Source organism: Opisthorchis viverrini (assembly GCF_000715545.1).
Source record: "Opisthorchis viverrini unplaced genomic scaffold opera_v5_5, whole genome shotgun sequence".
Lineage (NCBI taxonomy): Eukaryota > Metazoa > Platyhelminthes > Trematoda > Opisthorchiida > Opisthorchiidae > Opisthorchis > Opisthorchis viverrini.
The window spans coordinates 2,563,335-2,583,086 of NW_008751661.1; the positions used below are offsets into that span (position 1 = coordinate 2,563,335).

At 46.3% G+C, this 19,752-nt stretch overlaps 2 protein-coding genes across 2 annotated transcripts in view; one reads left to right on the forward strand and one right to left on the reverse strand.

Annotated features, from left to right (window-relative positions):
- The window catches only part of T265_00529 (hypothetical protein), a gene marked incomplete at both ends in the record, with an annotated part of 43,264 nt that extends 23,855 nt beyond the window's left edge, over window positions 1–19,409 (forward strand). The window contains 2 exons of the mRNA XM_009164333.1: window positions 11,639–12,218; window positions 19,084–19,409. Of these exons, the coding sequence (XP_009162597.1) occupies window positions 11,639–12,218; window positions 19,084–19,409 (906 nt within the window). The remainder of the gene's footprint in view (window positions 1–11,638; window positions 12,219–19,083) is intronic.
- Window positions 580–6,927, reverse strand: T265_00528 (hypothetical protein; the record flags this gene model as incomplete). The annotated part of the gene is made up of 2 exons (XM_009164332.1): window positions 580–770; window positions 6,909–6,927. 2 exons carry the CDS (start codon window positions 6,925–6,927, stop codon window positions 580–582), a joined length of 210 nt encoding a protein of 69 aa, XP_009162596.1.
- Window positions 19,410–19,752: the final 343 nt, after the last annotated feature.

Below are 19,752 nucleotides of genomic sequence, written 5' to 3' on the forward strand. Positions count from 1 at the left end.
TAAACTAAACGAACTTTATGGTTGTACGGCAGTGAAGCATCAGTGGCAACACTGATGTTGCTGTCTTTGATGATGATGATGAAGGTGGTAAAATCCAAGCACTTGAATTCAACTATCTTTTTAACCTCTGCACTTATGTCAAGAGATTGCACATGCACGTAAAGGACAACTTGATCCGTGTAATACTAATTTTTACCGATACACGTGTTTTGTTTAAACTCTTAAATTGCCGCACCGTAGAACGATACAGTCCCCCTATTCCAGCCATTCCAGTGCTCGCAAGATCGAACCATCAATTACAAAGTTGTACAACTGGAGTAGCAAGAGACTTTCTTTTCCTACGCCCGACACAATGTCGGACAGATGGATTCTCAGCGCGGGCTCTAATTAGATTTATGGCCCTCGCTGGCTCACTACCATGGATTGTACGCAGTAATTCGTAATCGGTACATTCATACACGACCTGGAAGTTGATGTAATATTGCGTTGTAGGTTGTTGAAGCATCGTTTGGGTGTTCTGAGGTATGGTTCAGCGGAACTATGTGGTCTCAACGGAATGGAAACTACCTTGATTAGATCTTATACGTTAAGTCCTCGTTTGAGAAAAATATCGCGGTAAAAGTGATCTAAATGTTCTTGTTGCTTTGTCAACGGAACTAAATCGGCAATACCTGGAACGAACTGCTTATTACCTTTGGTGGTGGGGGCATCAACATCGAAGAACACCACTTCTGAGGAGTATAATTCGTTCCCCATTTGGTGCTTCAAACCTGCGAGCAGGCAGAATTTATAGACTTCAGCTGGCGTCCCTTCTTCCTGTTCGCGGTTCCAGGTAGTGGTTCTGTTCCATAGTTTGTTCAAGTTCACTGGGCTGTTCTCGATCGATGTTAAGGTTGAGTTTATTTGGGGTTGGACGGCGACGGCTGATTCAGGAGTTGCCGCGCAACTTGCACCTCCTAATCGTGACCACCGATATAATCTCGCCTAATGAGCATTGGGGCCGCAATTTCTCCGATGCTATTCGACTGAATTCGCCCACTTCGGTCGCGCGTTTCATTCTCATTTCCGACTCTGCCGGTGAACCGCGTTGCCGTAGCTTCAGAAAAAATGTGGCGCTTCCACCTCTAAAGTTTTTTCATTCAGTCGCACATTGCCAGTTTGCTTTCACTGTGGTTCCAAACGAATCGAATCGTCGTTCAGCTGTAGCACCCTTTCGGTGCCCAACTGCCATCCTTCCCCGAAGGAAGCACGAGGGCTGGGATACTGCCAGGTTGCCCAAGTCTAGACAGGGGAACTCGAAAGGCAGAGGTCGGGGTCGAACCACGGACCTTTCGGTCAGTAAATTCGCTCTCTAACCACTTGGCCCATCCCAACACTGTCGACCTGTCGAATTTAACTGTTTTTCAGACTGTTTAAGATGGTTAAGCCCAATCTAGTTGTTGTAACTTTTGTGTTTGTCCCAGCGTTGATACGCAGTGAACAACACTTCAGTCATCTGGCAGCAGGGTGAACTTTCAGCTTGGAATGCATTTATACTTTCAATTTGTATTTCCAATCTCGTAACCCCATATGGTGACGACTGGCCATGTTTGTATGTATTTTCTTAATGATGGTCACGAAAAGTCACTCACTACCAAGTGTACATCTACAGCGATCAAGTTAGTAACCAATAACCGTAATCCGCTTATTATTACCCTTTCCTTACAGGTATTTCGATAACTACTCGCCGTTCCGCATTGTGTGAGTTGTCTCAGGCCAGATCAATCCTGCTGCTCAATTTTCACCCTCACCCTTCAACTGTAATTTATTGTATCGTGGCAGCCAAACATTTGCGCATCGTTCTCTCCTCCGACCAAGATTTATTTTATTGTGTGAAAAACTTCACTGTCTATCCCAACGGCTTTCATCCTTTATTCCTGTTTCTGTAGATGCCTTTGTAAGATTTTGGGCTCTAATTAGTATTCCCTATATGAAGTGTGTGAGAGAGATTAACTTCATTATCACTTTTATCACTGTTATCGACCTTATTTATTGTATCCCCCCGTGCGCCATTTCGCTTGTTTGAAAAATATGAGCCTGCGTCTACGAGCATTTCTTTTTTTTCTGTTTTGTGCACTGTCACACGTCTTTTTGCTTCATGTCCATCCTGGGGCTAGTTGTGGCTGCGAATTGGGTTCACCCCCTTGTTGCTTTTATTCAGTGTTAACGGGGCCTCCTTGAAACCGACTAGTTTCTTCTCTATCTCACTTCCATAGGGTCACCACTCCATCATTCCCTGTCATCATGTTCCTGATCCACTCTATAGAAGGAGCTGCAACTCTGGTTGCTAGTCTGTCGAGCAGACACTGCCCAAATGGAATGTATTCATTTGTAACCGAAACACGGAACTTGAGACCCCATTAACATACCTGTTCAGTTTTATGCCACTTCTCAAATCAGGTCTACCAGAGGAGCACTTCTCATCTCATATTGCAGTCAGTTTCAAAATGTACTTTCGAGTCCCACTTTGGCTTTTGTCCGATTCGTTACTATGGCATTTTCGGGTCCCATGCCGAATTTTTTCGATGCGTTTTCGAGTATGAACATTATCGTTGTTTGTTTCATTTGGACTCGCTGAATTCGTGCTCCATTGATCGATTATTACATAAACTCTACTGACTGGACTCCATAGAGTTCAACGGCGTGCCAATCCTGGGTAGTAAGCAACTACATCCGGACTTTTTCTTCGTCATACAACCCTGTAGGAACGGAGCTTCTCATCATGAGTTTGTGACAGACAGTGATTCTCAGATAGACGTGAAAATCCGATTTCTCGATTCGTTTGCACCGCCGGTAAACTTGAAGGCGGTGAACAGAAATTCTTTGTCAAATCACTTTATCTTGGTCACTGTGTAGACGGGAAAAATGCCGATACTTACTACATTGGTGTGCACACCGCAAAGCCTAGAGAGCTGTCTTTTCAATATTATGTCATTATGCATGTCATGTAGCAATTGTGCTCAGGCTGTCTCATCCAGGGGCGAGACGGCCCAAGTGGCTAGAGCGCGAATTAACTGACCAGAAGGTCCGTGGTTCGAACCCGACCTCTGCCTCTCGAATTCCCCTGTCTAGGCTTGGGCAACCTGGCAGTATCCCAGCCCTCGTGCAACCTCCGGGTGGCATGGCAGTTAGGCACCGAAAGGGTGCTACAGCTGGACAGTTTTTCTTGTCTCATCCAGGGAATGCTTGTGACCTTGTTAGACGGGGGGTAGAAATCTATTATATGCACTCAGCTATCATTCCTTGAATGTCGCTGGGGTTCGCCGTGAGCAATGGATTCGTCACCACAGGGCAGCAAGCAAATACTATCCTATCAGGGTTATGTGTGTGTCAACTATCTTCCTCCTCCATTTCAGAAGGGTTATTTTTCTTTATTCACAGTGCTAGTTGGACAAAGGATCATTGAGAGAAGTTTCCCCTACTGATGCTAATTTATTCCAAATTAATGCATAAATCCAGTTCCAGCTTCAATACCCCCTTGCTTTGGACCGTATTTCACACAGGTTTGACGTAACACGTACCCATTCTGCCTCTTATTGTGCGGCAGCAAAGCACAAACGTTTGCCACTTTGATGGGGAAATACTTCCTTTGACTCTGTTCCCACTGGCTTTGTCTACACCCGTCATTCCTTGTAGAATGATGCCCACCATATTTCGAAACGCACCGTGTGAAAATTCAGCTAACTTTAACTTCGTACTTCAACTCCTGGTATGCCGAAACTCGGCTGCTAGGTCAATAACGGTGCACCACACCTACATGCCAAATGAGAGCTTCCGAAAATTTTCAGAAGCCCCCAAACTAAGCTAAACTTACCACCAACCGGACTCTGTTCCTTATTAGGCTTCAGTTCAGTGAGGGCTTTCCGAGTGCAGCCGAACAGGACATGATAACGCACTCCGGTCTAGCTGTGTTATATGTAAGAACAAGCGTGTGATGAACATGAGCAAGCCTCAACTTGTTATGATGAACTGCGTACGTTTGTGGGTGGGATACACGACCCAGTCTAAACTAGTTCAACTGTATGAGCTTTTGTTTGGTGTCTCTCTCTCTGTTTTTAACTTCGCTTACTGTGGTGTATCCTAACCATTGATTTTCGAGCACACAGGAAACAAGAAGTCAGCTAGAGAAATACACTCATTTGCATACCCATTTGGTTTTGATGGGTGACTGTCTCTTCTGGGATCCAGCTTAATCTCTCGTTTATGATGTTCTTAAGCAACTGAATGCGTTGCACCAGGCCACAATTTTCGAGATATCGCCATACACTGTATAGACGTAATGCACTGAAAACTCTTCGACAGCTCACGACCGGTTTTGCCCTTCTTGGGGCTCATCAGAAAGGTGCAGTCCTTGAGTTTCCAACAACTTTATATTCTAATTGAACCCAAATGGCACTTGCGTACCAATTTAGTTTTGACGGGAGTCTCACCTGGAACCCAGTTGAATCTCGTGTATGGTGTCCCTAATGTATCGCGATGTCTCGAATATCGTATCAGCTAAAACATGGGGCGGCCTGGTTCAGCACATTCAGTTGCTTAAGAACATCGTCAGTGAGTCATTGTCGTAGAAAGCAGCGAATGTCAGTACGTGACTCTTACAACTATGAAAGAGGTGTCCTAGTGAAGATTGCAAAGAAAGGGGAATGGCAGGTTCTTAAATCAAAAGAACAAGGTGCTTGCACTTTCGGTCAGCGTTGGGAAAATTCATCTGGGCATCGTTTGAGGTAAAACTCTCTCAGTGGGATTGATCTAGCTTCCTTTGTGAATCTCACCCAAGGATGAACAAACTTTTGGTGACCAGTCTGGGAAGGAAGTAACAGTACGCTCCACACAGTTACAAGCAGAATCACATAGATTTCCGGATGATATACGACCCAACGGTACTCACTCTGACAATGGCCCCCTGTTTGGCAGGTCTCTCTCTCGCCAACAAGAGTTTAAATCAGGAACGACGCGTTTTTGGAGGAGTGATCTCACTCTCAGCATCCTATTTAGGGTCGAATAGTCCCAACTCTCTGGCCTTATAGGCGTGATTTTGATATTGAAATTGAAGTGTTCATCCCATGTTGATATCGGCAGGATCCCGATATTTCGCTACAAACCCTAAGAGTTGAGAAATTTACCTGATGGACGTTGCACTTTGGACAGGAAAAGTTGGTCCATATGCAGGTTTGAAGACTCCAGTGGAACTGAGCAAAGTGACTACGGTCATTCGGCAGTTTGTATGGCGTTACTCAAGCCCTTGAGGTTTTGTAACTGTGTGAGCACTCCATACCCTTTCCGGTTGAAATCTTGCTTAGTGCTGTCGAATCTGCATCTCACGTGCCAGGGCCAGGCGTTACTGTCATTAGAACCACTAGTCGTAGCATGTCAGGTCGGAGGCTTCTGTGCTTGGAGCGGTCCCTTCGGCTTTTTCGAGCAACGATACGTCGTCTAACGGAACCCAAGCGAATGGGACTTACTCAGGTTCCAATCCCAGTGAACTGAGACGGAGAATTAAGGCACATCACCCGCGTCTTTCCGTGGTGCTGGTGGAACCTCATCTGGCCTCGCGATCTGATATCGTTTCAAGGCGAAAAGATGTACTAACGCCTCATAAGTACAAAGTCGATCGTCAACTTGATTGTTGGTGAAAATATTCTGCTGAGCAATCTAAGCGGTAGTTACTTTGAATTTATCACATTTCCAGTATTAACCCTGACCATCCCGCTGACGGATGGTCCGGTTGATCCTCATTTGTGGATTGGCGGAAAGAGCGTCCTCTCTTAATTCCCTGCGGCACTGCTGTTATTTCGCTACTTCTCCAGTTTCACTCCATCTGCTCACAGGCCCCGCTTGATTTGACGTATAACAAACAGGTCATTTGGTGCTCTGATCCTGAACGGATGTGGCGTCTTGCGTCAGGAAACAGTCGTTCTGTGTTATTTAGAAGTTGATGTGTGTACGCTTGGAAATACCGCATACTAAGCTTTTTTCAAGATCTTATGTGGTTACTCTGGGTGAATTGTTTAATTCGTGGTTCGCAAAGCCTACTCAGTGAGCAACTTCTTCGCTCAGTTTGCCGGGTAAGTCTACTGAATACCCACACCGGATGAGGGCAGAATCAAAGTACTGCTTGCCGGGTAAGTCTACTGAATACCCACACGGGATGAGGGCAGAATGAAAGTATATACTGTAAAATGATGGATGTCGATAGCCTATGATGGTGACTGGCGATTCCACTACTCGGTTTCTCCTAGTAAGGGAACTTCAGGCAGCCTAACTGAGTCTAATGCATAAACCTAGCACTACTGAACAATAGACACTGTCCATTTCGATATTGCAAGTGTTGTTGATATGTACGCTTGACGTCAAAGTTGGGCACACCACCAAGATGACAAATCAAAGCGTCCTGCTTGTCTGTATTGGCACAGGAGTAGATGCATGCCTGGTCAAAATGATGCCGATATTTTCACAAAGGAAACTACTCACAAGGTTGCTGAAAACTCTTCGATAGCCCACGACCGGTTTCGCCCTTCTGTTTCGGGCTCATCAGGTAGGCACAGTCCCCGAGTTTCCGTCAACCTTATGTTCTACGCGAACCCAAATTGGACTGTTTTCGAGAAATACACTTATTTGCAAATCAATGTGGTTTTCTCGAGAGACTCAACTGAATCTCTCGTTTATGATATTCTACGACTGCATGTACTGCACACAGGCCGCCTCATGTTTCAGTTGGCACGATATTCGAGATATCGCTGTATATTTTCATAAAGGAATCCCGATGTTTGTCATCGCCCGTCAAAAAGATGTGACTCTCGATGCAAACATTGTGGCTGAAGATCCGAGTATTTTAATTGTTTGCCTCCTGAAAAGGTTGAGATACTTACTGTTGGCATTTCGCTTCATTCATTGTCGACAAAATAACCAAAGTTACGCGCTGAGAAAACTAAATGATCATTCAATCTTGTCGTCGTTCGTATACTGCCTGTGTGTACTCCGTGAAAGAAAGCCTCAGGGTGTTCTATTTGCAATAGGATGTCACCGTAGTAATTTTAAGATGATTTGCTCAGGACCGTAAGGTTTTCGCGTGGAGATCTTGAAATTTACCAAATCCATATTGAGCGCCACGGACCGAACACTTGTTTGCAGCTCTCCCTACTTCTACAGTCGGTTATACAGTTTACTTTCCAAGTTTACTTCTTCCGGTGTAGGTCACACGTGGCCCTACCATAGCACGCAGCTTCGCAGTTAACAATCAGGTTTCTCATTCACTTTGCGGCAACATTGACATGTTCCCGACATTTCACTGTCGACGTGTCCAAGTCGGCGATATCGCTGTCCATTAGGGTTGGAATTATAAAGCTTGTCACACACTTCTGTTCTAGGCCATTTCTTTAACACAGTCAGCTGCTATAAGCTTGCTTGCCTGCATCCCGGTCTGTCGCGTGATTACCGTTTTGCCGAGCAAATTTGCCATGCATTGCATCACTTTGTCCGATTTCAAGGTCAAGTGATCATTGTGTATCCCTATCGATCCTTTTCTCTTTGTTTCTCTCACCTATATCAAGGTTGTCGCGTGTTGTACAGTTCCTAGTGAATGTCTGTTATTTCGCCGGTTGTGACTAAGCTGATATTTTTCAAAATGGTTGTAGTATCTCGAGTTCAGCTTTTCTCGTTACCTCTCAGTAAACGTGCCACTTCGCAGTCAACACCCATATACAGGCAGTGTAAGGTCATTTTGATAATTGGATGTCTGTATCTGGATTTTGGACATCTATCGATTTGTGATTTGCTTACATATTTCGTCGGCGCACTGCCTGTTTGCTTGATTTACGGTTGAAATGGGCCGCAATGCATTATAGTGCTTTGCAACTGTGTTCTCAAAGGAGTTCTCACGGGCATATCATATCCCGGATCTTCTCCAGTAGGGCATACGGAGGATCACTGAAGAGATCTCCGAAGTTGAACAATATACAGATTTTTTGTAATCTGTTTTATTCCGTCTTACCCTATTCTTGGTTTGTGTCATTCAGCTTCCCAGGATTCAGCTTCAGGCAGTCTCACGATGAATATTAGCTTAGTTGGTTTAATGACTATTGGACATTGTCAGTCACTTGGTTCATTGTTCACTGGGTTTCCCTGATCATTGAAGAGCCGAGCATGAATCGAACGAACCCACCCGAGTCACCTGTTGTCCCCTAGGCATCGTTCCTAGTTAACAATCCAATAAAAAGTATAATAACTTTTTGGGCAGGATGGCTAAATGGTTAGAGCGGAAGTTCCGTAGTTCAAACCGACCTTTGTCAGTCACTTGGTTCATTGTTCACTGGGTTTCCCTGATCATTGAAGAGCCGAGCATGAATCGAACGAACCCACCCGAGTCACCTGTTGTCCCCTAGGCATCGTTCCTAGTTAACAATCCAATAAAAAGTATAATAACTTTTTGGGCGGGATGGCTAAGTGGTTAGAGCGGAAGTTCCGTAGTTCAAACCCGACCTTTGCTCCTCGACTTCTATCTAAGCTTGGGCGACCTGGCAGCATCCCAGCCCTCGTGCTTCCTTCTGGTGGCATGGCAGCTAAGCACCGAAAGGGTGCTACAGCTGAACCATATATATAATCACTTTCTGTAATACTGAACGTACCAAGGGTATGCAAAATGTCAATGAGTCATCCTCCGTCAGCGGTCGAAGTGGATTACCAATCAATCAATTATTCAGCTGTAGCACCTTTTCGGTGCCACATGGAAGAGGCACGAGGGCTGGGATACTGCCAGGTTGCCCAGGCCTAGACAGGAGAAGTCTAGAGGCAGAGGTCGAGTTTGAATCACGGACCTTCCGGTCAGTGAATTCACGCCCTAACCACTTGGTCCATCTTGCCCCGTGGATTACCAAGTGAGCATTTCTGTCATTGGTGTGAACTTCACATCTGTTTAAGTTTCCATGATGAGGCCTCACGACGACTTCTTACGTGTCAGCCAAAAGATTAGTCGTTCTTGATCTGTTCTGTTAGGTTTTCACCCAAAATACTCTCCAACAAGTGATGTCAATCGAGAATTGATATCGCATTGTTTTGAAATCAAGTGGATGCTCCAAACAAGCAGGTTGGTCTTTTTTGCGCATACTCCGCATCCACACATTCTCAACTCTTCTAACTGTTTTATTTACAGCATCTGGAACATGCATTGTTCTCGAGTTGCGCGTCGTTTTCTGCTGTCTCCCAATGCTAGTCATTTGGTGAAATACGGAACTGTACCACGTCACAATCCGCCAACGGTGAGTTGTCCGGTCACTGAGCTTTCTGCGGTCAGTACTTATCCATTTTAGTACAATTGTATCATCCACGATTTTCCCATAAATTAGTCATCTCTGTGAGGCTGCAGTTCGAAAACTGACGATTCTGTTAGAGCATTTAGTGAGTTAATAGCCGTTCGCCCAGAGCTGACGAAGCTACATATTGCCCTCGATCAAAATTTTCCCCGAATGCAGCCTCACCAGCAAATGTCCTGAGCAGCTGAAGTTGTTCTTTTCAACTTGTGTTTATTGGTTTCGCCAGGTAACTTCGCCTCAGTTTTCCAGTGTATTCCTCGAATTCCATCCATCCTTCTTCCCCTAATGTTTTTGATCCGCTTCGCCCTGGTAAGTCGTATGCTGAGGTTTAAGTAGTCTGTCAGTTTGCCTGGCCGTGCGTTCACCGAACAGATGTGTGTGGAACTCGACGTAGAGTTCCAAGGCTATGCGCATTCCCTCACAACCTTGTAGCCACTAGGTTCTTACTTATTATCATTGTTTCCGTATTCCTTGATATCCACCGATTCTGTCACGGAACCATCCATGTGCCGTGCTCCGCAAAACTGCGGGTTTCCGGATTTTGTATAGTAGTTGGTTGCGGCCATCCTAGCATGTTTTTAGGACTTTCTTTTAGTACCTTGTTACTGCACGAAACAATTTGGAAGATGACATTTTGGCCATTGTCTCAACCCCCGTGGGTATCGCTGGGGTTCATGAATACAATAAACGAACACTTGTTCAGCACTTGTCTTCTTTGTCATTCGTGTCGATTGACCTGAAAACGACTCCACCGCCCGCCTTGGATCTCACTCATTACTATCACATTGAATGGATAGCATAGACCTTCCTCAATCAGTCTAGTGTGCTGGATCAGACCATTGGCAATCGATGGTGATCTCCACTCAAACCTGAGTTACGCTGGTGATGATGTCCTTTTTTCAGAAAAGGTCGGTAGTTTCGTGACCAACTTCGCTTTAACGTAAGACGGCTGCGAGCGACGATTGTGCACCTGTCGTTATTGTTCCTTTTCAGTGACTGATCAGTGGAGTATTGAATAAGAATATTATTTCGGTGGCGCGTAATGTTCGTGACCAACTTCGCTTTAACGTAAGACGGCTGCGAGCGACGATTGTGCACCTGTCGTTATTGTTCCTTTTCAGTGACTGATCAGTGGAGTATTGAATAAGAATATTATTTCGGTGGCTTGCGCGTAATGTGATGGCAGAAAGTTCACCATTTCAGTCGGCATTGGACAGTAAGGGATCTGAAAAGGCTGATGGGTAAAGATGGCTGGGCAGAATTAACCGGGGCATCACCATAGCAACAGCGGACGATTTCATTCAGAAATCTGAAGTCGTTGTACTTGATCACTTTGGGCGAAACTAACCCGGCGTAACCATTGAAAAAATCGTTCAGCTGTTGCACCTTTTCGGTGCCTACTACAATGCAATCTGAAGTCGTTGTACTTGATCACTTTGGGCGAAACTAACCCGGCGTAACCATTGAAAAAATCGTTCAGCTGTTGCACCTTTTCGGTGCCTAACTACCATGCCACCTGAAGGTTGCACGAGGGCTGGGATACTACCAAGTTGCCTAAGTCTAGACAGGGGAATTCGAGAGGCAGAGGTCGGGTTCGAACCACGGACCTTCTGGTCAGTAAATTCGCGCTCTAACCAGTTGGGCCATCTCGCCGCCCGTAGCCATTAGGCGAGGCTGACAAAGTTTGGAATTCACCCGGTAGTGAAGTGAAGAACTCAAGATGAGTGTTTTTTCGGCCGAGCAGCCCAAATTCGCTTGAAAAGGATTTAGATGTGGACCCATGGATGCCTTCTCCAAAAGGGAATCACGGTCTGCTCATATCATGTGAACTGAACCCGGACCGGTCTGAAACGGTCGCTTTGGTGGGCTGGAGGCCACAAAGGGTGTTTTGACACGTCGCTTACCCGTTGGTTATAGAAATTCTGTTATTTCTTCAGTTCAAGGAATGAACAATGCAACTATTGGTGTGCAGAACGATCTGCACTAGATAGTGCCACGAGAAAGCTCTAAATCAATTTCTTCGCGGTGGCCGACCGAGCCGAAAACAGTCAGTAAAAGGGATGCCATGCAGCGAAACATATTGTTAAGGCAGCTTCCCATGACCATGACAGACCTTTGGGTTTTTGAGAGCCGCGGAGACGGTGCTCCTATACTGGTTACAGAACTTCAAGAATCCCCTTGATAAAGCCCGATTAGTTGTTAGACCTTTGCTTTATTCTACCAGATTGATGTGAAGCAAAGAGTCGTCCCAAGCGCGGCAGTATCACTCTTTTTCTCACCCTGGTTTTCAGATTGGACTCATCCCCTTCTTTGTACACAGGATTGCTCGTGTGTCACTGTACGTGTTTTTCGCAAACTTTGTGGTTCACTTTCCTCTTCGTCTTTCTGCAGCATCGCAAACTTTGTGGTTCACTTTCCTCTTCTTCGTCTTTCCGCAGCGGAATCTCTCCAGCCTAATGAAGGATGCATCTTCCATCAATCGCCATCAATTTTTGTCGTCGGGTGCTTTATATTCGACAAACCGTGCTCTCATTCTCCGCACATATGCCTCTACACCACAGTCGGAAGCTGTGAAAGCAGTTGGAGATTTAGTTCAAACCCATCGTGTCGTGCTTTTCATGAAGGGCAATCCAGATGAGCCTCGTTGCGGTTTTAGCAATGCAGTCTGTCGCATCCTCGAGATGCACGGTGTTTTGGACAAGGCCAGAATAGCGAAACAGCCGGATTTGTTTGCGTCCTACGATGTGTTAGAAAACGAAGAATTGCGGTCCGCGGCAAAAACGTATTCTGACTGGCCCACATTCCCTCAAGTCTATTTCGATGGTGAATTTGTTGGTGGATGTGATATCCTTTTGGACATGCACAAATCGGGTAAGCTGATAGAAGAACTCGAACGGCTTGGGATCGGCTCGGCACTCAGCGATGCCCCGCGAGAAGGGACTTGATCTCGATTTCTTCGACCAACTTGGACCAACGCACTGTATTGTAAATAGCCGCATGGAATTGTACGAACACTCTAGGCCTTTGAGTATACCGTAAAAGCAATCTATGCGATGTCTTGTTATCTCTGAAGATAAGTCAATTTCCCAATGGGTCTTCTGCAAGCTAATCTTAGGGTGGCGTGGTAGCGAAATACGGGGAGTTTAATCTACTATGAAGAAGCAAACTTTGGCAGAGGTCGGTGTTGTGTGTGGGAATGAATAATTCTGTCAACGGTTGTTCTGCTGGGCACGGTAAATATGAATATTGCATGGAAATATATGTTGCTGTTTGGGTAGACAAGTCGTCACCACTGAACGTTTTCGAGGAGTGCTTCAGCGGCTTTGAGTTAGAGCTACGGAACTTTGCTGAGATGTTCCAAAAGTGGAGAAACAATAGTGACACCCAGATCAATTTGAGCATGCAAGATGGACTTGGGTGATGGCTGTTTCAATTGGGGGTGTGACTCGTGGGATCGGGGTCCCAGGAGATCTGCGTGGATTCCGACGTCCTAGTAAGCACGCGTAGTGCTTAAGGCTCCGAAAAATAAACAAAGAAACCATTGGCTCAGCCCTAAGGTTTCCGGTTGATAGAGAACGCCCAAAACCAGTAAGAGATAAGGCCGACGGTCCAAAATATTCCCTAGCCATAATCTTGCGCTGAATCATGTTAGAGACCTTCGGAAATTCAGGGAAGATGCTACGGGTATCTTCACTTGGTTCAGCCGTGCTGTTCACGCGGGACTGAAACAGAATCAGGTTAGGTAGACAGGCACCGGATAGGACAAAACCGGGTCAAGTAGAGTTCAAAAGACTTCAAAAAAGTTCTGTCGATGATTTGCTTCATCGGTTTTAAATTGATTCATGGGGTGGTAGTTTGGTCAGTAGTGTCGGCGTCCGCTTTATCAACGGGGTGGTGATAAGAGAACCAAACACAGAGTAAGAAATGCAAATGATCTGGTACGGAATGACGGAAGCCGTGGTGCGCTCCGTAAGGGTCATGCATAATGAATGTCCTCTAACCCATGACTCGACCTCCTAGGGGTAGCTGGATTTGTGGAATACCAAAGTTCATTGACTTTAGTATGGAGCACGGAGGGTTCCATGGATAAAACGGTTCATGACGAATAAGCTCAATGTCATAATGATAATGTTTATTCTTAACTAGCGGGTGGCATACCGACAGGTGCGACCACACGATTGATCAGAATAAAGCAAGTCTTTGCGGGTATTAGGGATCGCGCGGGAGAGGGACAGTGTCATAAACAGTGGGAATATCGGATGCGGACTTGGTCACGTTTAAAACCGCACGGGGAAGGAAATACAATTACGAGGATTTTATTTCGCTTTCGGAGGAACTTATCAAACTGGGGCAGGGTCAGACCTTTAGGATTTGAAGATGGCGGGCAAAAAAAACGAAACGAATGAGGGCGAAGTGCCTAGTATATGATAAGAAAACTTCAGCTGGCGAAAAATGAGAAGCCAAAACAACATCTGGTACGGCAGCAGGATGCCACGATCTGGCTGGTCAATTTGAACTAAAGTGTAAAATCACCAATGAGGCACTTTTGGGGTTCAGGCCGTTGGGCTTATGATCAGGGTCACGAAAAGCATGATTGGGGATGATGATCCACGGATTGATACATAGGATCGAGGATTTGGCCCAAGTTTCCCGGGTTGGTTTTGTTCTTGTCGTTCAGCGGCTGTCGTTCACATGAAAGGCATAAGTGAGAAAAGGGTGTATCATTGCTCATTATGATCTCAGCGCGAGGCAGCAGGCTTGCCAGCGCGAGGACTCGCACAATTAAGTGTCTAATGGTCCTTGGAACTGGATTTTAAAAGGAGTGTGGACAACCGTCAGAGGAAGGTTATTCCACGCAACTTCTGCCCGAAATGAGAAAAAATTTGTTTAGTGAATGCACATTCGCACTTGTGCATTCCGAGTGGAAATCTTCATACCATGTCCGCGCCGTGTGTTTGCTGGGTCAAAGGTGAATAAGCTGTTTGCCATGCTGTGTTCAAGCAGCGCATCAGTAAGAATGGGGTCCCATCGGAAGCGACGATACTCCAGGGGAAAAAGAGATCAGACATTCCGGTCAGATTTGAGCGAAAAGTTATCGGGTACGAAAGAACTTGTCTCAAAAACGGTTTTCTATCTTGCAGTTTTATGCATTTAATGGAAGGAGTGGGTGAGAGGACACAGTCGAGAGAGGGAATGGAATAGTTGCGGGTGTGCTATCGAATTGAGAATGACAGTGTCATGCCAAATTTGGCCTGACATACGTCGATTTTTGGACAGCCCCGTTACGAACGTCACATTTATGGTTATTGGGCTGGGGTGTACAGTTCTTTGGGCAGCAGGATTAATTTCAGCCTGATCGAGGAAACACGGTGGATCACAGCCGATATGGGGTCACAGATTTTCTTGGTTCATTTATGGATCTTGATGTTGTAGATCATAGGCCAGTTACAGTGGATAACAGCTAACCAGGTCGTCCGAAGCGGACATCACCGAAGTTCAAAGCTTGGGAAGATGGAGGGGTGAGGAGGGGTGAGATTAGTAAAGCATGTTGAGCTTAAGGAAACACCAAATAGGATAATGTGCATTAATATGCATAGAAAGAATAACTTGAAGTCTGCCGCGATTATGGTGGTGACAAGTGATTATATGGATTAGGATATAGATGGATTTGTGCTTAAAAGACTAGCGACCAGGGAGGTTGCCAATATACGATGTTAAATTACAAGGGACCTGGCTAAAACCGATATAAGCGCACAGAGTGGTGGTGTGAAAACAGACATAAAGGAGCTGACGGGAGTGGACTTCCGAGATAACTGATAAACCTGGTATTTACCACATGGGTTAGATAGTACCAGGAAAGAAAGTGTGTTCAAGAGAAATAGTCACCAGTCCCCGAAGCGCTGCTATCAGCTCTAATCTGTAGGTGGTCCATAGCGATGAAGACCTCCGTGTCTACTACTGGGAGCGGCGAGTAGATGTATTCTCTGTTTGGATGACGAAATGGGCTTCATGCGTTGTGGCCTCGCCGATGTAGGCCATGGGAAATGCGGAGTATCTTCGGGCTATTTCAAGTGAACTTTTATTTTTTATTGTGAGGCCAGTTTTTTTATCTGTGGTTTATGGCATTGCCAGATGCATAACTCAACCGAGGCCAGCCCAACACCAGCGGCAACAAACAGAAGTCAACAGTACTTTTTTGATTTCCTGAATTTAAACGCCTGACTCAAAACCACCGGCGGTGGGCGATGCACCCGTGCTACTGGAGGGGTGGCGGGTATACGAAAACACCATAGTAAAAACGTAACAGGGTGACCTCCCTGCAGGGCGCATCCGTCCAGCACATGATGTTTTCTTCCCTCGTGCATGCTAGCAGATCTGCAAGGTGGAAAACCATTCAAGCAGTCATAAGTGCGGTTTGTGCATTATTAAATACTCCAGCAACCATTGTTTCTGGTCGGTAAAGACAGCTCAGTCAATCCGAACCAGCAGCGGCATACAGACGCCGGTAGAAGCAAGTCGCGGAGTGGCGGTGAAATGACAGCTGTCAATGAGACGATGGGACTGGAATGTTGATACTCACGGCGATTGCACCATGGATCGACGGCGTCAGAGAGATGGTGTGGGCTACCATGTCGAGCAGAAACATTCCGCGATGTTGTGTGTGGGAGTGTTTAGTGGGACAAATCATCAAATAGATATATATAAGCGCAGAATGCGCTCTGATAATATAATGAAGAAAACAATCGACTTTGGTTTGGTTTTCTTCAGTAGAGTTTGGCCGAGAGCAATCGTCGCTAGACAGAATTCATAGAGTAATCCGGTGTAAGGACTAGACTGGTAGGAAGCGTAAGTTGGCCGGGTAAAAGGAGAAAGAAAACAACCAGGCCAGTAACGCTGCGTATTTAGATCAAGTAGGCATTTAAGTCCTTTATTAGCCTAAAGCGGGTCAAGTGAGTAGGAAGAAATGATAACAGGATCCATTTCTTGCCCACTAACTGTAACGTCGCTAAACTTAAATACGCACTGACCTGATTCATAGAGTAGGTCAGAGGGTAGTCTAGCATTAAGTGAGGCGGCAGCAGTTTCACAGGGAAGAAATTTGTCTACAGACTGAGAAAAAGGTATGGTGATGCGTTATGCTTCGCAAGTGCTCAGGAAGGCTGTTCCAGATGCGAGCGTAATAAACTAGAAAAAGGTAGTGGCGTAAGTTTTACGAGCTGTGGTAGGTAGTAGGAGGTTGCAGAAGCTGCTGAGTCTGTAGCGGGGTTGTGAGCTTATATTTGGTTTAGCCTCTGCTATAAAGACATTCTTATGCAGCAGGCGGTGTAAGGGAGCTAATGGTATTTTAACCTTCTGAGCCATAATGATTCGAGGCCTAGGACTTGACAGCGGGAGCGGTTAGAGAGGGGGTTTGGCCGCCAAGAGCAGTAATTCTTGGTGCCGCCACCAAGCGCTCAGGGCCTCACGGTGACACTTTTCCGGTCAAACCGCGCCAAAACACCCAAGAATCCAGGAAGGCGAAAGTTTGCGGCAACTCTTTGATCAACAGCAAACCTGGTCTCCAAAAAGGCGGTGCTGAATGAGCTACAAGCGGCAAGGGACGAAATTTTCGCCCACAGGGAAAAAACTCCCTCCCCCAAAACTAAAAGGTTACCGGTCGAACCGCACATAAAAACACCCAAGAATCCAGGAAGGCGAAAGTTTGCCGCAAATATTTGATCACCAGGAAATCTACTTGCCGAAAAGGGGGGTTGAAAGAGCTACAAAAATCAACGGTCGAAAGTTTCACCCACAAGGTAAAAACCACGTCTCCTAAAGCCAAAAGGCCCGAGCAAACTGGGCTCCTACGGGACGAAAAAGACCCCGCAAGCGAAAAGCACCCTCAAGAACCACGAAGACAGGAAGCAAACGACATCGCCCCAGAGGCCCCTAGGGAGCCTTGGACCCAAACCCGGCCCTTATTCTAAACTATGCAACAAGCTTCCCTCCCATATCCGTACTATCTCATCTCACGTTGGCTTTCGAAGGGCCATCGATTCTTACCTTTCTATTGAGGGAGCTGAACACCTTTTCGCGCCTCAGCTTACACTGGATACTTCTTTTGAAATAAACCCTAGGCCCTTCTAATTTGCGCACTCACCCTGACTGTCCTGTTATTAGGTCCTAGAACTTACACTTACCAGCCTGAAACCCTTAGCATTAGTCCGCAGGTGCGACAACCACCCTCCCAAGTGCTCTTATCTATAACCTGTCACTCTATCTCCCTCAGGCCCGTCTCCACTGACCTGGTTACATATCCCTCCTCCGACCTTAAGCTTTTGTTATCAGCCCAATTATTCCTAGTTTTTCAAGCCTGGTCCCATCCCTGAGTAACTCTGTCAGCTCTATTTAATGTCTGGTGCTTTGCTTTGGCAGGATTTGAATAACCTCAGCCAAACTAAAGCCTCACGCTGTTCCGAACCATTCCGCATCCCCTGAATACGCGCAGCGCACACATATCAAATGGTGGGCCTGAAGATGCGCTGCGAATGAAATACTCGTTTGGCCCCACCGCCCAACCATCCAGACATACACATAGCACTGGTGCACCACTACTTGACAGAGTGGTTCACACCAATGCTTCGTTTTCATTTAGCCGTAGTACACAGGCTCTAAACATCCCCATTCTACTCCCATTGCTCAGAGGGTAGTTGATGTTTCATTTGCTTCCGCGACTTGCCTCTTCCAGTGGCTGTTTGCTGTTCGCTTGTTCGAAATGACTGAGCTGTTTTACCGACCTGGCTTTCCCCCCGACCGGATAAAATATCTGGTAGCTGGAGTTATTTATTTATGCTAAAATCCGCACTTATGACTGCTTGGACGGTTTCCCACCTTTCAGATCTGGTAGCATGCACGAGAGATGAAAACCTAGTGTGGTGGACGGGTACGCCCTACAGGGAGGGTCGCCCTGTTAAATCGCACCATTGGGGAGTCGTATACCCGCCACCTCTCCAGTAGCACGGGTGCATCGCCCATCACCGATGGTTCTGAGTCTGGCCTTTAAATTCAGGAAATCAAAGAAAGTACTGCTGACTTCCGTTTGTTGCTGCTGGTGTTTGGCTCCGGTTGGTTGAGTTATGCATCTGGCAATGCCATAAACCACAGATAAAAAAACTGGCCTCACAATAAAAAATAAAAGTTCACTTGAGCCCGAAGATACCATAAACCACAGATAAAAAAACTGGCCTCACAATAAAAAATAAAAGTTCACTTGAAATAGCCCGAAGATACTCCGCATTTCCCATGGCCTACATCGGCGAGGCCACAACGCATGAAGCCCATTTCGTCATCCAAACAGAGAATACATCTACTCGCCGCTCCCAGTAGTAGACACGGAGGTCTTCATCGCTATGGACCACCTACAGATTAGAGCTGATAGCAGCGCTTCGGGGACTGGTGACTATTTCTCTTGAACACACTTTCTCTCCTGGTACTGCCCAACTCATGTAATTAACACCAGATTAACCTGTCATCTTAGGAGTCCACTCACGTCAGCCCTTATGCATCTGATTCACACACCACGCTTCTCGCGCTTATATCGGCTTTTACTAGATCCCTTGTGTTGTAATATCGTATGTTGGCGAACCCAACACATGGCCGCTAGCTTATTAGGCTGGAACCTTCCTTCATTGGATCAAGGCGTTCCTATCAGACAGATCATTTCGAGTGAGAAAAGGCCTGACCTACTCTTCTCCAGCGCCGGTCTCCATTGGAGTTCCTCAAGGCTCCGTATTGGGACCAGTGCTGTTTCTGATCTACGTCAACGATCTTCCAGATGTCCTTGCAAGTCCACGTCTACTTTTTTCGGACGACTTGAAATCTTGGAGTTCCAATGCCAGTGCCCTACGAATAGATGTAGACGCTGCCAAGCCGTGGTCATTGGACTGGCGCCTTCCTCTGAATGATGAAAAGTGCGTCCATGTGTCGTTTGGAGGAGACTCAGCGAATGCCTTCGTTATGCACGTTGAGAAAGGACCAGAAAACATCATGAGGATAGGTGCCAAAAAGGATTTGCGCATCTGAGTCTCCTCAAACTTGTCCTTCTCACTGCATTATGAGAAATCGGCCCACAATGCATTCGCCATTTTACGGATGATCCGGCGCGCCTTCTGCCGTATTACTCGCATGAACTTTCAAATACTCTATGTGGCCTACGTCAGACCGCTCCTGGAGTACGCCAACCAAGTTGTCTACTCAGGACGTACGAAAGATGTCACCCTCGTTGAGCGTATCCAGCGGGCCGCCACGAGAATGTTTGCCGGCCCCAAATCCGCGGACTACGAAACGCGTCTAGCAATGTCTGATCTCTTTTTCCCCTGGAGTATCGTCGCTTCCGATGGGACCCCATTCTTACTGATGCGCTGCT